The sequence below is a fragment of the Diprion similis genome, chromosome 8 (assembly GCF_021155765.1).
Source record: "Diprion similis isolate iyDipSimi1 chromosome 8, iyDipSimi1.1, whole genome shotgun sequence".
Taxonomy (NCBI): Eukaryota; Metazoa; Arthropoda; class Insecta; order Hymenoptera; family Diprionidae; genus Diprion; species Diprion similis.
This window is the reverse complement of record NC_060112.1, coordinates 1,117,688-1,135,881: the sequence shown is the minus strand read 5'-3', so window position 1 is coordinate 1,135,881 and position 18,194 is coordinate 1,117,688. Positions and strand designations below refer to the sequence as shown.

Sequence of the window (18,194 nt, the reverse complement as noted above, 5' to 3'; positions counted from 1 at the left end):
CTGCATCGGGGGAATGGTGGCTCCCTTAGCGTCGCACGCGTACTTCCAAGCCTAATGCCAGTACACCATCGTCGTTTTACCTGCAAGTCTCACGAGATTAGCCCCTGAGGTTCGCGCAAAGCATGGAACAACTCCTTTTCATCCGACCTAAAGTGTAATGCACTAACGATTCAGAAGAAATGATTTCCTTAAATTTTTAGATAAATAATCTTTGAAAGATGGACGATTCTGTTTCATTTTTCGAATCGATTTGGCGTTGATTGTTTTTCCAAAAACTTTGTAGATCGAGATCGTTTCTTATTTTTAACATTAAAAATACCTCGTATCTATATACAATTAATCAACACAAAAGATTGATTCGATCGTTGCCGTGGTTCAAATTCACGTCTGCAGTTCAGGCCGTACATGGTTGAGCCGAGGAGGTAACAGAGGGTTAAGGTTAGGTAAGTACAAAACGTTTTCTTATTGACGAAACTATTTAGCGAGGGTGGTTCTAGCTCCCCGATCCACTCCCTCGCCTGCCCCGTACCAAATGGACGAGGGGGGGACGCGAGGAAGAGAGACAAAGCAGGAAAATCGAGGTGGGCGCCGGAGGTTAGAGAAGAAGTAAAACGCGAGAGAGGAGCAAAAGAAAAACTTGTGTTAACTCAAGGATATGCGTCGGCGGCGGCGGAGTAAACCACACAGAGATAGTCGGCTGGGTTAGGCTGGGGCGGTACCTTTTATCCCAGCAACTTGAAAGAAAGTTAAAATCCTGAAAACTGTTCGTCCCTCCATCGTAAACGAGACCATATGTTCTCCCTTCTCGACTATATAGAACGATGATAAAATTCTAATCAGAGTAACGGCATGAGAAACGACGACGTTCTACGAGACGTTGGAATGAGAAACAAGAAAAAAATAACAACAATTAGAAGAATAGAAGAATATTATTGTATCAATTGGATACATTAAGTAAGTAACTAATAACTCTACGAGATATGAGCGTATGTAATAAAGTTGACAAATTATCAAAGTCTTTTTAATTATTATCACTGAGTACGATAATATAATTGGCTTTAATAAATTAGACACTCGTACGTTCCACAGACGACGACAAACGTCCTCGACTGGTCCTTGTAGAAATTATAAAAGTGTCGTGGACCGCGTTAAAGAGATAATCGGTACTGCGCGTCCATAACACATGTTGTACGACGAAAACTCGGTCTACCTAAACACTAAACTCTCTAAACTCCATGGTATTGAAGGTACATACACCCTATCTTCTCCCCCTCCCTATAGAATTAGTTGAACACAGGGTGGCTGGAGGAAGAGCTGCCTCAAAGCAAACAGCTTGAACGTAGGCACGTGTAGTTAAGGGCAGCTCCCAGCCGACAAGGCTCGTGTTATCTACATCGGTGTGTATTTAAGGGATGCTACGCTCTCTCCCTTCACCCCACCTCCATCGTTCTATCTCGCTTGCTCTCTGAACCCGGGAACCAAAGTACTTGCTTCACAGCTTCCCGCGATGGCTTGGGATTAAATTTCGGAATACATAAAGAAAAGAAGAAAAAGACGTTGAAGATATCGGATCTACGATACACAAAATAAACCTGCATGTGTATCAAACCTTCCTCTATCCTCAGTTAGTCCTCATTCCTTCGGTACATGTTCATTTTTCGGGTGATCGTACCCAGTTTCTCCCCCCTTTCTTGCGACGCTTCACGGGGTAAATATAATTTTATGGGTACCCGAGATGTGAAGTATGTACCCCATATAGGTATAAAATATACAGCGAAGGGGGGGATGATCCTAGTTACCGCGTTAATTTCACAGGCTGCTAGACCACAAACGAAGCGCATGCATGTAAGCGCGGGAGTAGAAAAGGACAGAAGGTTGGTAAATACGTGCATACAATATACATGCATATATGTACGCCTGAATTGATATGCAACGTTGAAATCAGCGTCAGATCCGCATGTGCTGTATACGGTCGAACGAAGGGTAGGTAGATACGTCGGCCTAATACCTGCGAGCTTTTGCTGAACTTCGGAGTACTTTCTACAAATTGCGAATTTTTTGGTGGCGAAACTTAAAGTAAAGAAATCAAACTTTGACGAAACACGAAATTTTCGAATGATCCGGAACCTGAGGTTCAAAGTTCCGAAAGTGCAACGTTTGGGAAGGAAAAAATGTCGAATGTGAGTAACTCCGACAAATCAAACTTCCGAAAGTACAAAAATGAGAAAATTGAAAAAACTGAAGCATCAAAATTCCGAAAGATCGAAGATTTTCAGTTCTGGGAATTTCTGGGTTGGTGAAATTTCACCACTTTGATCTTTCTTTGTTTTCGATTATCGATATTTTTATGTTCGGAGTCCTGATCATTCTGATTTTTGATTTTTCTAATTTTTTACACCCACTTGTTGAGTAAACTACGCTGTGAGAGTATATTTTAATGTTTGGAATATTACTCTACCGAATCTTTGTTTCCCGGAATCTTGCTCTACGGGAACTTTACTTTTCGAAAAATTCCTCTATCATAACTTGAATTTTCGGAACTTTGCACGTCGGCACTTTGAACCGCCCGCTTTCTGACCAGATTCATTCAAGTTTCGCCACCGAATAATTCGGAATTAGGCGCTTTCGGAACTTTTCAAAATCGGAACTTCAACCTTTCCCTATATTTCAGAGATGATTTACAGTGGATACAAATCAGGGATGAAAATAATGGACTTGTTCAGCGTGAAATTTTCACAATACATGAGAAAGATTCGTCCAATTAGTTGTGACGAGGTAGAAATTTGATCAAGTTTGTAAAATACAAAGTACAATAACGATGATTCAAAATTTCCGACATGTAAATACACGTCGAGTACTGAAACTATCCACCGTATAATATGAATAGAAAATAAAATCTGTATTATCTAGACGAAGATATCCTTAGTTGAAAAGCGTACACGTGCGACTATTCATCATAAGAGATAATTATACGTATATCCCTATATTCGTGTGTAGTATCACCGTTATAATAGCACCGAAAGTGCCGATCAGCGGTCGAGTCGAGCCTCTCGACGATCTGTCGCTTTAGCTGCGGCATGAGAAGAGAATACCGCATCATGCACCGTTTGATATATTCATATGATAATACGTCGGCCCTCGATCCGGTCCCTCGATCCTCGGGCACGCGACGGGCACTTGGTGCCAGCAATAACGATCGGCACTCGAAATTTCACGCGAGCCGTAAAGATAATAAATTAATGTTTTGTTATACGACGGGGTTCACCAGCGTTAATCGCAACGTGCATGGCGACGTGATGCTGTATGTGGTGTCACCCTCGCTGTCTCTTTGTTGTGTCTCTCGTCGGGTATTAAGAGGTGCGCATGGCGTAGGGACACACACACCGTGTGTATCATCCACACGACGTATGTATGTATGTATGGACTGCCTACCGACCACGACGACGTAAAGGCATAGAAGAGCGATCCGATGATCCGTAAAATCCGACGTCTGTTTGTTTTTTGACAAGAGACCAGAAGAGGCGGGAAAGGGGGGAGAACGGCTTGTCTGCTCAAACTCCGAGCTCTCTCGACGTCACCAACAAATTTATCGCGAGCGGTGTTCTTACGTTAGAAGTGAAGAGAGTACAAGTGTTGGAAATCATTATCGTACGTAATTATACGGTGTTATTTCACGAAGATGCACAGGATATGAATCCGCCTGCATTGTTGCAGTTCATTGTCAGGATAGATAAGCTTGGCGAAATCAGTTTATTTTCGAAAATCGAAAGTAGATAAATTTTGATTAGCCATCGCCATATCCGACTCTTTGTTGACGACAGCCCGACTGCCCGACATTGCGGCGGGAGACAAAAATTTCGATTGCTAAAAGGTTTGTCAAAATATACTCTGACAATGAATAGCATGAATTATACAAGTGGATGTCGTTCACGTTACTTTTTACGGCATGGGCATTGAAAAGTCCACTTTTTGTGGCAGTTTTCGTTCCGTAAAGTGACGCTTTATACGACAGCGAACAAAGTTGCGGAATAAAGTCTTTATTCCGCAGTTTTGATGCGCAGTTCGAAGTGCGCATCTCAAACTGCCGAATAAAGTAGCTTCGTCGAACAGATCGCGACATAACCCCACTCTTCGTTTTGCTTTTCAATGCCCATAGCGTAAAAAATATTGTATGTGGCATGCCCGTAAACCGTTTTTTGGTTCGGATAATTTCAGTACTCGCTTCCGGCTCGCCTTCAGCTCGTCTTGAAATCTTTATCCTTGCCAAAAAAAACAGGCGGTTTACGGGTATGCCACATAAATAGCTATTATATGCCGCACTTAATTCCATGATAAAATATAACATTTCGCCAATTCAAAATCAAAGTAGTAAAAGAAAAAGATCATAAAAATCCAGGAGACGACGTTTCAGACGCGTGAGATAAGAAAGAGAAAAGAAAAATTACAACGCCTCTGAAATATCGACACCCTAATATACACACGCGGGCAGGCAGACAGAAGCCGTCGACCGCGCGTCCACTCGCTCGGTGTACTTAGTCGACAAACTCTGTGTGCCGAGCACACAGACCTCCTCCGTCGCCTCGGTAGCCTCCGGCTCCCGTTGGAGTGAGTAGTAACAACGAGAATGAAAATGAGAATGAGAAGGAGGAAGAGGATGGAACGAGGCGAGGCGAGGCGAGGCGTGGCGTGGCGTGGCGCACGCTTACCTCCGGGAGTCGCGCCTCGAAGGGTGTACGGAGGGGCGAGGTACACGCGAGTTATAACAGCAACAGGTGTCCGTCGGTCGTTCCGTTCCGCGCTCTCTCAACGTCATCGTACCGCGGTTTTCTCTTTTGCACGCGATTTGCAGGTATAACGTGTGCTTACCCTGGGGTGTTGTTTTTTTTGTTTCGTTTATTTTTTTTGACAGTGTCAGTTTCAAAATTTATTATCTACGTGATATCTGTATTGCGCACCTTCGACACGTATCTTACCTACATGTATACGTGTGATAAACGAAATATCGAAGCTGTAACAAGCTTACATATAATGTATACGTTTGAAATGTATCCGTTGGTAGATATTATCCGTAGAGGTTCCAAAATGTCTACATAAAGTGGTATTTAACCTTTAGCTGGGATTTTTATCTGATATTTGATTGCTGGCACCTTTGGGTCGTTGAATATCACAGCCGAAATTTGCTTGCTGTAACGAAGCAGTTTAATATTTTGAATCGAGTTGTTTTTTAGTGTCTTTTACAAGATATAAAAAGTCGCAACGATTAGTCTTCATTTTGATCGAGCTGGAGCCCAAGGTTCCAGCAATGTTATGGCAGATAAAGATACCAGCCTAAGGATTAAAAATTTGTATTTTTTTTCCTAAATATTCCAAGAGATCTGCCGACCGATAGAACTAATCTGAATACGCTTCTTAGATCATTGAATTTTATGCATCAGCGTATACGTAAGAGGTTTGCCTTTAAATGTTCATAAGAAACGTCGCACGTTCGCATAACGTTACATAACTAAAATTGTACCACGTATTCATGCACTAACGACCGGAGCCCCTGGCATGCAACCCCTCGTACCGAGTAGTACGTTGGGTTGCCTGTTTCCAGGCTTCCGCTGAAGTCGAAGCGGAGGGTTGCCGATGACGTGGTGTGACTACTTCAGCAGCTTCAGCAGCAGCAGCACCTTGCTGTCATAAACAACCCGGAAGAATATCATAATTTATTCAGAAAGTACTAGGCACCGAGGGCGCGATTACATTTCTATTAGGAAATGGCCTACGGAGCGGCGTCTGGGGTGTCGTAGAGAAACTGAACGTGCGACTCGCTCCCTCAGCGACGACCTTTCCCACCCTGTACTCGCCCTCGAAGGGTGAAACGGGGGAAAATTCGTCTCTACGTTTTGCGGCAGGCCAAAAAATTCTTCTGTTTATTTTTCATTATTTTTCCTTTTCTTACATATTAGATTTTTACCGTATCCACTTTCCTTCCGGTCCTTTCTAAAAACCGATTCTTCAAAAAAGACGCGGATTTATACTGCAGTTATTATTACTAAATCGACGATGCGTAAGGAGGTTAAAAAACATATTTACAGTATTTTCACCATCCTATCCTCATCGTCGTTGTCGTCGTCATACCGCACGATCATATCGCGGTTGACTCTTCCGCTAAATTGCCAAGACACGATTATATCAATTCAGCAGCTGCACCGGTAGTAAGATATCTCGTATAAACCTCAAAGTAATTTGAAAAAAAGGTCTAACAACAATATATCGATCAATAACACATCGAAAAGAAAACAGTGCGCAAGAATATCTTGAAAATATATTTCTGTTCAATTGCAAATCTTCAAGATTCGTTATAATTTGTTTTGAAACTGCAATCGAGCGAGTCATTAAATCCCGTAAATATAATGTTATGTGTAGAAGGCGAAGTAAACGATGGTTGACCTGACATGCCGCAGTCACACTCGACCGGGACGAATTTTCCCACAGCAAAGCCACTCTCACGGTATACAACCCCTGCAACCGTGGCTTCCACCCCCTCAGGAACCGCAGGGCAACGCATCGTGATATGCGTTATATACCTACTCAAGTTTTAATAAACGAACAAGCATCATCCTCTGGGGGATTATTTTTTGCCTCACTTTTTACTTTCTGCATTTTGATCCTTCATCCATCCTTCCTTCCTTCCTTCCTTCCTTTCCGCCATCTCAACAGTCTTTCGTACATAGATACGTCTATAACTTTGTTAGATCGGTACTCGCGATTTAATGATCTCAACCGGCATAATTGCTGATTAGTCACGCAGACGGATCCACGCTATTGCGAAACAACTTGACGTGAAGTACGTCGAACGGCAACGTCGCAGGTTAAACTACACGCGTGTCTCGGTTTTAGCCCCTATACCTAGAGCACGACGACGACGAGGTCTTTATAAACGGAAACGTCTATTTTCAGTCGACGTCTTGTTAGGCGGTTTTTAGCGTCGATTCACGAGCGCAGCCGAGCGAAATAAACGCGCGCGAAAATTCACCAACTGCAATTACATGCATGTTATAGCAAGTTACGCATATATCACCCACCCAAACATGGATAAGGTCTTCGTACTGACATCCAATTGTTCACACGTTCCACATCACAAATTACAAATATCGATAATTTCACGGGATTAAACCGCGACCGTAAATAACAGTAGAATTTTTACAAACAGAATCTGACACGTATGTTTAAAATATTCATAAGAAATATCAGACTTACCCAATGCTGTGTAGTGACGACCTCTCCGTCAGGACCGTCCATGTTCTGTTTGATGTTGAAAAAAAAATATAAAAAAAATAAAAAAATAAAAAAAAAATAGAGCAAGAGAAGAACAGAGTTCGGGTGAAATGTATTATGTACAATCGATGGTATGACATGCGTTTTACACACATATATATATATATAACGTATTCGTGCGGGGGACAAGAATGCGCTCTCTCTCTCTCTCTCTCTCTCTCTCTCTCTCTCTCTCTCTCTCTCTCTCTCTCTCTCTCTCTCTCTCTCTCTCTCTCACTCTCACTCTCTCAAAAAAAAAGAGGCGAGCAAAAACGAATGAAAAAAGGAATGAAGCTTACGGGGTATACAAGCGCAGCGGTTACGATCGAGAATTGAAAGCACGAAAGAAAAGCAGAGCGGAAGCAAAAATGAGGGGGAAAATGGTGTATTATAGATATTGACAAAAAAAAAGCAAGAGATTGATGATAAAGTAATTAAAAATAAAGACGGACGGCTGTCGGCTTGTTGCGAATCAACTATCACCCAAGTATCATATGTGATCACATTTCAAAATCCACGAATACGTTGAAAATATTTTCACATCAAGTGTAAAAATAATTGATGACAATAAAATTTCCAGAGGATACATCCGAACTTCCTTGTTTGGACTCTTGCGCGTCCATAAATAAATAACAACAACAACAACAACAACAACAACAACAACAACAACAACAATAATAATAGTAAAGCATGAAATATGGTGTGTACAATAGATGCGTTATTGTTTCTACTTACGTCTTTCTTTCTCTTGACAGCTGCTCCTGTAACGGAAAAGAAAATTCGTATGAACGAAAATTCCTCAACAACGAATACGTCGTAACGATCAGTGCATGTATATTAGAGTGTCTAAAAAAAAAACCGACTAATTTTTTTTTTTTCAAAGAACATTTCGTGTCAGAGTATCTCTAGAAAACGACCCTGTAAAAATATGCGCTCTTAATATTAATATTTAGAGGTGGCGTTTTGTAATTTTCCATTTCCCATTTAACCCTTAGCGGCACAGAGGCATTCCTGAATGCCACCTGTTTTAAAACACGTTTTTACGATTTTAGAGTAGTTTTATTCGATTTAACTGTTTTTTTTTTGTAATTTTATGATTTTGATATGTTAGAGGATCAAAGTTTATGTTCAAATTGTTTTTATGTTTCGTTAATTTGTTTATATAAATCGACAAACTCTGAAAAATAGCACTTTTTTTAGAAAAAATGTATTATTGAAGATAGTTTTAAGAGTATTCTTACGATTTTTGGTAGGCGGGGGTTTTTAGGGTCGCTGATTACGAATCCGTTTTCGGATTTGCAAAATTCAAAATGGCGGACACAATATGGCGGCTGTGCACTTTAAATGAGGGATTTTATGACCGCAAAACGATTGCAATTGATTTGAAAGTATGGAAAAGATCTTGGGTTTTATGATTTGCGAAGGTCAAACGACTTTTTGCGTTTTGGTCCGCCATATTGGATCCGCCATCTTGAATTTCTAACTTTTGAGTGCGGATTCGTAATCAGCGACCCTGAAAACCCCCGAGTACCAACTTTCGCTTTCGGCAAACGAGTTTTTGCACGTTTGGTCCGCCATATTGAATCCGCCATCTTGAATTTTCAAATTTTGAGTGCAGATTCGTAATCAGGGACCCCAAAAACCCTCGAGTACAAAACTTCAAGTCGATAGTACGTAAAGAAAAATGTGTGCCGCTAAGGGTTAAATAACATGGGAAATTTTTTTTACAAACTTTGGAATTTTATGATGTAATAACGAGCTACTTCAAAAGTATGAAAAAATCACCCTTTATAGGAAATTTAATGCTCTACAAAAAAGGTCTGATTGACATTTTGCGTAAGTCCAGCCGTTTCAAAAATATCGAGCCTCAAACTTCAGACTGTTTAAATTTATACTTTTTTTTCGTGAATACAAAAAAATCAATTTATATGATGATAATTTTGGGTTTTCAATACAGAATAAATATTATTTATTCTCAAGTTGATAATTTTCGGTTTTTAATACATATAAATTGATTTTTTTGTATTTACGAAAAAAAAAGAGCATAAATTTAAACAGTCTGAAGTTTGAGGCTCGATATTTTTGAAACGGCCGGACTTACGCAAAATGTCAATCAGACCTTTTTTGTAGAGCATTAAATTTCCCATAAAGGGTGATTTTTTCATACTTTTGAAGTAGCTCGTTATCACATCACAAAATTCCAAAGTTTGAAAAAAAAATATTGTATATAATTTAGATATAGTGTGTATCGTGTTCGCCATGCGTGAATTTGATCAAACGGATTCACAGCGCGCGCGCGCGCGTGCGCACTCACGCACACACGCGGTAAGACACGTTGTATAAAATTTATGGTATACGAAATAGACTTACCGGCTGTGGGGTTCGATAATCTCGCGTTGTTGATGACTGGTGTCGTGGGGTTGGAGGCGGATGTCGTGGTTAGGGTGGCTCCGGAGGGTACCGCGATACCACGGGTCCCGAAAGGGAAATACGGCGAGTCCGGGGGGTAGGTCGCCCCCTCGACCCCCCCGCCGCCTCCACCCCCGCCGCCGGGGCCGCCGCCAGGCCCCCCGCCTGCCGCGCCGAACGGACCGCCTCCGTACGTCTGAAACGAGAATGCGACTCAAAATTGTAATCAAGAACAAGAAAAAAGAGGGAAGGAACGAGAGGGAGAGAGAGAGAGAGAGAGAGAGAAGGAAAGAGACGACGGATTTAAGAAAGTGTTGGAAAAAAAAAATCGAATAAATAAATAAATAAAGTACGAAAATGGACTTGTAGGAAAAGCCTATAGTTTTGATTCAACAAACATGACGAGTGTATACCTTTATACATATATGTACATTGGGGTGGTCCTTATTTAGGGTGTTGATGAATTTTTGTCGTCCCATCCCCCAAATCAACTTCAATTAATTCAAAAACAATTGCCTAATTTTTTTCAGATTTCTACCTCAACTCTGGGATAGTCCGCTTTGTGATCAAAGTTTTTTATTGAAATAACATGTGAAAAACTTTCTTCCTCGGTATATATTTTGTTGCAAGAGTAATAATATTTTTAAAAAATCTGTAACTTCGAGGTTTTAGTGGGCATTAGTGTTACTATATGTAAAAAAAATTTACATCACGATACCAGCAAATGTAGACGAATTGCACTTCCTCTGAATACAAAAAAAGTCAGATTTCGAAGGTGTGCAATTCGTCGAGATTGCGTGGTATGATTATGTGAATTTTTTTCCAGACAGTAGCACTAATGCCGAATAAAACCTCACAGTTACAAATTTTTTTTTTTAACATTATTACTTTAACATTAAAATATACCTTTTTCCCATGTTATTTCCATAAGAAACATCGACCACAAGGCGGACTATCTTAGAGTTGAGGTAAAAATCTGAAAAAATTATGTAATTGTTTTCGAATGATTTGAAGTTGATTTGAGGGGTGGGACGGTAAAAATTCGTCAACACTCTAAATAACGGACACGCTAATCTATATCCATAATATATAAAGAAACCGGTAGACAATTGTAAAAGAATATAATTACAAATTAATATAGTATAAAACATCGGGGTATAGTGGAATAATAATCACCGATTGAAAATAATACGTATCAGGGGTTTTGGAAATATAGAATATAATATAAGCCTGGTCATCATGAAGCGGATGAAGAATCTCTTATCGTTTTATCGTTTAACAACCGGCGATTAGATTATTAACGTGCGTATTACCGTTCCTCCAAAAATCTATACCCACCCACCTTACACCTACTACACATACACACACACATATGTGCATATAGATACCAACCCTATATAGGTTATCACGCAGCTAACCTACCAACCTCGTCATAATTGCGCTCATCTATGCGCGCGTGGATACAAATTTGCGCAAAATTGCCGCAATATAAATCTAATTAATGTACAAAATCGCATTCAGCATATGCGGGAAAATTAAATTACTCATCGCACTCTATAAATAGCAATGATATTATGTATGAGGCATTCCATGCCATTTCGCTTGAACTTTAATATAATATTTCGGGGGTCGAAAAATTAACCCTTGAATTATTTCAGATTTTTTTTTACCACTGATTAAAAAGTTGTTTTATTTTCGCACTAATTTATATCCCAACTTTCACTTCAGAATGTAAGTACTGACTCAAAATGCCTGTATTTGAGTAACGAGACGATTTTTTGACAATCTTGAAATTTTTTTGACATTTTTCAGAAATTGAATGTTTTTTCTTCAATATTTGCTTTGTTCTAGCAATGTGAAGATAATTCTAAAGAATCAATAGCGGTAATCGATTTGTGAGAAAATTTTACCCTTATTTAATACACTTGAAAATTATTTAATATGCAGTACGTAGATCTCAAGAAAATCGTAAAAAACGAAACCAAGATTGAACACTATAGTATACAAAAAAAGCAAATGGATTAATACAAAAATTCTTTGAAGGAAATATTTTTTGCCGATTTTTTTGGCAACTTGATGAATTTTTTTCTACATAAACAGTCTAAAATCTCGATTTCCATGAAATTTTCACCATAAATTCTTTATGAGAATGAGAAATTTTTAAGGGGGGAGCCTGCTTTAGAGGCTTCAAAAAATCGATTTTTTTTTTTGCATAAATGTCTTCCTAAACTATCCAAGAATGTGCCCATAAAATTTCAAAAGCAAATTCAAATTATTTTCGGAGTTACAGAAGAAATAGTGAGCAAGCGTCAAACAGGTATACGAGCGGCCGGATCGCTCGAAGTGCCCGCGCTCCGCCCCTCGATCTATTGTATGTAGGCATTAACATTTTTTGTGGCCTTATGGATATGTCTCAGGGCTTAGCAAAATCGACGTATGACCAAATCGTGAAACACCTGTATACAGCGTCGAAAACAATGTTTGAGAGCGTCTGCAAAAAAGCCGTCGATGAGGAAAAAGAACTCAACATACAAAATGAAAGACCAGCTGACCGTTTGAAAGTTTCGGGCGATGGATCGTGGAAAAAACGTGGATATACTTCATTGTACGGTGTAACTACACTTATTGGGTATTACAGTGGCAAAGTGATCGATCTTGACGTTAAAAGCGGATATTGTCATACCTGTGCCATCAAGAAAAATACATTGGACGACGACGAGTTTGAAAATTGGTATGAAAGCCATAAAGAAAATTGTTCTTCAAATCACACAGGTTCGGCCGGGAAAATGGAAGTTGATTCGATTGTGGGAATGTTCTCAAGGTCCATCGAGAAATTTGGAGTAATGTATAGTAATTACATTGGCGACGGCGACGCCAAAACATTTCTTGGCATCCTGAACAGTGATCCATACGGCGACGAGTGCCCAGTGACCAAAAACGAGTGCGTGGGACATGTACAAAAGCGCATGGGTACTCGTCTCCGCACCAAGAGAAAAGATGAGAAGCTCGGTGGAAAGAAACGGCTCACCGAGGCTTTGATAAAAAAATTAACAATTTATTACGGTCTGGCGATTCGAAGAAACTTGAATTCTGTAGAAGATATGAGAAATGCAATAATGGCGACACTTGATCATTATTGCTCTACAGATAAATTACCTCGCCACGATAAATGCCCGGAAGGCGTCGAAAGCTGGTGTGAGTGGTGCAAAGCTGAAGCGACAAACACCCTGGCTGCTTTTAAACATCCACCACGTGTAATTGACGAACATGTCGAGAAGCACATTCGTCCTGTGTACGAGGATTTATCTAAGGACGATCTGCTAACGAGGTGTTTAGGTGGACACACACAAAATGCGAACGAATCGTTCAATTCCACTGTGTGGCGCATCGTACCTAAACACCTTAACTCAGGCATTAAAATCGTCGAGATTGCTGCTTACATCGCTGGAGGAATGTTCAATGAAGGCTACAGTGCAGTATTGAAAACCATGCAGTTACTAGATTTAAAAATTGGACAGCAATGCAACAATTTCGCCAAGGGAGCTGACAAGGAGCGTATCAACCGACAAAACAGGCGCGATTCATTGGAAAGTAAAGAGGCCAGAACGGCCCGCAGACTCGAATATCTGGGCGAAAACCAGTTTTTTGAAGAGTCTCAAGGGCCATTCTATGGACCAGGAATCGCTGATTAGCATATTATTGCGGTAAGTTCAAAAAAATTAAGATTTTTTATATACGAAAACTTTGACGGGCGATTTCTCGGTTTTTCATTTTTACGATTTTCCCGAGTTGGCGGGAAAGATAGAAAAAAAACTAAAAGTCCTATCGAAACGAGACAAAATTGGTTGTGTTCGGGATAAAATTCTCTTCTAGTTGAACCTAAAAAAACTTGAAAAAGTAATGATTAACCATTTTTTTTAACCATCTAAAGTGAATTTTTTTTTTAATTTGCGAAAAATAATTGAATTTTTCACTTTTTTTTTAATTTTCTTGGTTTAAATAGAAGCTATACTATTGAAAATTAAAAATTTTTTTGGTTTTTTAGTTTCAGATGAAAATTGCGACCTGCATCTTTCCCGCCGCACGACACCTGCATACTCGAGGCGCCTCGGCGAAATGCTTGTACCACGCATAATATGACATATATTTTGATGAAAAAATTAGAGAAGACTCTTGAAATATATAACAATAAAACCTGAAAGTTTCGTTTTAATCAAATATTTCTTTCCTTGCCAAAAAAATCCTCGAAAAAATCGATTTTTTGAAGCCTCTAAAGCAGGCTCCCCCCTTAAGACCGTGCCAAAGATAGAAAGATCTTTGGTTTAGAAGTTACCTCTGTAAAGTTGGTACCCCATTTTGGGAAGATGATTTTTTTTAGAGGTCGGGAATCTTAAAGAGTTCTAGAGTTCCTGATGATTTCCAAAAACGGTTCCAATCAATAAGGGTTCAAGAAATAAATTCAGAAAAAAATGGTTCGAACTTTACTGGTCGCATCATTTTCGAAAAAATGAGTTTTTTTAGGAGTTTCGGATAGTATTTCAAATAATTCGACAGTTCTATGCCCATATGAGTAATAATTCTGGTTGTTTACGACTAAGAAAGTAAAAAAATAAGCCAACACCCCATTATTTAAAATCCAAAATTTTTGTCGCGTCTAAGAAAATTTCAAAGATTTCTAGACTTCCTAATTTTTTTTAGTGTATTTTTTATTTCCTTAGTAGTAAACAAACAAAACTATTTCTCATATGGGCAACTGTAGAACTATCCGAGTACTATCCAGAACTCCCCAAAAAACTAATTTTTCCGAAAATGAAATGCCCCGTGAAGCTGGCACTCCATTTTTTGAAAATAATTTCTTGATCCTTTATTGACTGGAACTATTTTTGAAAACGGTCAGAAACTCTAAAACTCTTTGAGAAGATTCCAGAACTCTTTCAAAAAAAAAAAGAACTTCACAGAGGTTCATAAGTTACAATCAAACGGGATATAAATTAGTGCGAAAATAAGACGATTTTCTAACCCTCGTCAAACAATTATTAAATAATTCGGAGATTACTTTTTCGAGAAAAATCGGAGATGGTGTGGGTTGGCAGCAGGTCAAATTGGCATGGAATGCCCCGTATGTATTAGTTTAGTTCGAGGGGGAAATAACTCGCTGAATTGATGTATCAATAAGTTTGTAAATTAATTATAATTCACCAGAATTAATGAGAATGAAGAGAATTATTAAAAATGCCCCGAAGCAATGAGAATTAACTGAAAAATAAGTAAATTACGAAAAACTAAATCTAATTGATTTGAATTAGTTTTTATTCGTGCCAGAATTATCTCCTTACAAGGAAAAAGGAAATTAATTAACAGGAAATATATGGAAAAATGAAGTAATTTTTTTTTTTTTTTCAAACTATAACTTAAATCAGAGTTAATTGTCGAGAAAAAATTGAGGTTCATGAATTGAAATGAAAATTCGATTTAAAGAAATTAACGAAAAAATATTTTCTTTCTTTTTTTAACCGAATCACATAAATTAATTTCAATAAATTCGATTCAAAAAATTATTGTGTCACTCAAATCTCGAGTTATTTCCCCTCCGGTTTAGTTGGCAGCGTATCAAAACTGACCAAATGTTTCTTCTCCACCCCCCTCGCCATATTCGTGTTACACACGTATAATAAGAATCACAACCCCGGGGACTCCCAACTACTCTATAAATACATATCCTACTCGCAGTTGTACGGGTTAAGACGCGAGATAAATTTATTTCGCCATATGCAACGGCGAGTGTACCTATGGGTATAAAATTTTTGTCTGATAATAAGTATAAAAGAGTAACGAGACGATATTCATTTATATATAAAAAAAATTTAATCTCGCTTCCCTTGCTCTCTGCACCCACTTTGCATTATCCTGATTTTCTACTCCCCCAATTTCGCGATCCCCAACTTTTACTTCGACAATATAATCCGCGAGAAAATTTCATCGAAAAAAAATCAAACATACATATTTATATGTACGTAACATTAAAAGGTGGTAATAACGTACGTCAATACTAAAACGATAATTAATTCGATAAAATATATCGATACGCAAAACTTGCATGTCTTATATGAAAATTTCAAATTTAATCAAATCCGTTCAAACAACTTTATGCAGAGGTTTTCGGGTTCCTTGATTAGATTCGCCATAATGAATTTTCAAAATTTGATTTCAAATTCGTAATCAGCGACCGCTAGACCCCCTAGTTAGTATTTTTTCTCTGGATTCGATCGAATTTGAAATTTTTTTGAATTATTTAAAACCAATTTCTGATTCGTGATTTTTGTCAATCAATTTGTTTCTAACAATTATAATTTATATTATATGAGAAAAATTACACTCGAGTATCGCAAACCTATTAGTATCAAAATTCTGTAAATAAACAAAAAATGTGTATTAAATAGGTGGTCAGAATACTCACCACCACGATTTAAATAGTTAACCTCTCGGTTTCTTCACAACTCTGGTTATCTTCCCCTTATACCCTGCGTATACATATATACCTACGTGTCGTAATAATATATCCTACCTTGAATTGCGTTAAAATATAATCTGATTGCGTGTAATACAAAAGATGCGTTTTCAATTCTCCCGGCGCGTCAGCGGCGATTGCATAATTGAATTAAAAAAAAAAAAAGTTATGAATACAGATGGAAATAAAAAATACGTTAGTGTCTACGTGGTTGGGACTGTATATCGTACGATGTACAAAGTATAACGGCGGTGATAGCGATTATCGTAGATTAACGATATACAATATGTAGGTAAACGGGTACGGGAGGGGGGAACGCGACGGAAATTTTATCGGTGGCGTCCGACGTCTAATCGTTAGAAAATAACTCTATATAATATAATAAAAACGCGATACCTTCGCGGTCTGAGAATATTTATCGGTTATTACGTGTACGTATTAAAATAAACCAAGATGTCACGTTGATATATCAGACTGTATAAAGAAATTTTAGAATATTTTTTTTGCTTCAAAATTCAACTTGAAAATATTCTTCGAAATGTCGAGAAAAAAAGATACTATCCAAGTATCACCTCTTAATATCAATATTTAGTGTTGCCTCGTCGTGGATTTTCTACAGTTATTAAAAAAATTTGTCATAAAATGTTTGTCAAAAAAAATTTTTTCCTATGTTACTTAAACGGGAAAATAGAAAATCGCTACGAGACACCTTTAAATATTAATATTAAGAGCTGAAACTTTTGACAGCACATTTTTGTCGTCACTTAGAAAAATATTTCCGACTGAAATTTTGAAAAAAAAAGAAAGGAAAAAAATAATCGATTTTTTTTATACAGTCTATATAGTATACAGATGAAACGCAATACCACCTCTAAACGTAAAAATTATCCCCCTAGTTGTTGTTGTTGTTGTTGTTTTCGTCACAGAGGACTTAGGATACCGGACTTTTGGAGTTTGTAAAGAAAAAAATGATACTACTGTAATATACTCACCATACCGTTGTCCATAGCTGGGCCATATGGCGACTGGAAGCCTGGTTTGTCTGTAAGAATAAAATGTGAATATGAAGAATGAGAAAAATGAATAAATACACCGAGCAACAAATGTATACAAAGTAGGTTTCGTGTGAATAATGATAGGTATATAAAAAATGGAAAAGTCGGTTCGTCGATCTGCGGTCGTGTGTGTAGGAATGAGGGAGGGATTAGCCTCACCCCCTGCCGCCTGCGGCATACACGGCACGTGATACATCCACGAATTTTCAATGCGCGAATAACGTTATAATATACAGACAGGTTATAAACCTACACAGGTTTTGTAAAACATACATGCATACTCACACACCATATTACAAACATCCCTTATATTTATAACGCGTCTTCGAACACCTCCACCCCACCCCACCCCATCTCACCTCACCTATCTGGCATACGAACTGTTCCAGAAGCGGGGAGGATTCGACCCTCCTCCGATCACACATCTGCCATAAATTTCCCATCTCATGCCTTACCCTTCCTCTTGTATACTTAGCGATAACCGCAAAAATAGAAGAAGAAGAAGAAGAAGAAACTCCCGAGCTTATAACCAACATATATACAAAGTACGAAGGAGCCACAAATACACCGCGAAAATCGTATACAGCGATATACGCGTTGCGAATTGAATGGAGAAAAATTTGTAACATTGGGGGTCTTTAATAAATAATAAGGAACATATGTGGTGGGACGGGTGGGATGGGGGGCAGCGTTCCGATATCAGGCTAAATATGCAGCAGTTATATATCAGTGCTTTACAGGTTAACATATACGTATATGTATTGTATCGGTGGACACGTGTTTGCGTTACGTTCGCGATCGTGAAAAAACTTGAGTATGCTAGAAGCGCGCAACCCCCCGCGAAAAACAAAAAAAAAAAAAAAAAAAAAAAAAACCTGCTAACGCAACCGCCATGGAACAGTTTTGATTTATAAAGACGT

General features: G+C 38.6%; 1 protein-coding gene and 1 long non-coding RNA gene across 3 annotated transcripts in view; one reads left to right on the top strand and one right to left on the bottom strand.

Moving 5' to 3' along the window:
- The window catches only part of LOC124408465 (transcription factor 12), an 81,299-nt gene that overhangs the window by 52,082 nt on the left and 11,023 nt on the right, over nucleotides 1-18,194 (bottom strand). The window contains exons 2-5 of one of the 2 annotated variants that reach the window (XM_046885395.1): nucleotides 17,212-17,261; nucleotides 9,673-9,907; nucleotides 8,038-8,063; nucleotides 7,246-7,290 (exon numbers count right to left, since the gene is read on the bottom strand). In XM_046885395.1, the coding sequence (XP_046741351.1) occupies nucleotides 7,246-7,290; nucleotides 8,038-8,063; nucleotides 9,673-9,907; nucleotides 17,212-17,261 (356 nt within the window). The remainder of the gene's footprint in view (nucleotides 1-7,245; nucleotides 7,291-8,037; nucleotides 8,064-9,672; nucleotides 9,908-17,211; nucleotides 17,262-18,194) is intronic. The other variant, XM_046885403.1, reaches the window with a different exon arrangement.
- On the top strand, nucleotides 13,344-13,912 carry LOC124408475. The gene is made up of 2 exons (XR_006929444.1): nucleotides 13,344-13,415; nucleotides 13,763-13,912. It is a non-coding gene; the product is annotated as an uncharacterized LOC124408475 (long non-coding RNA).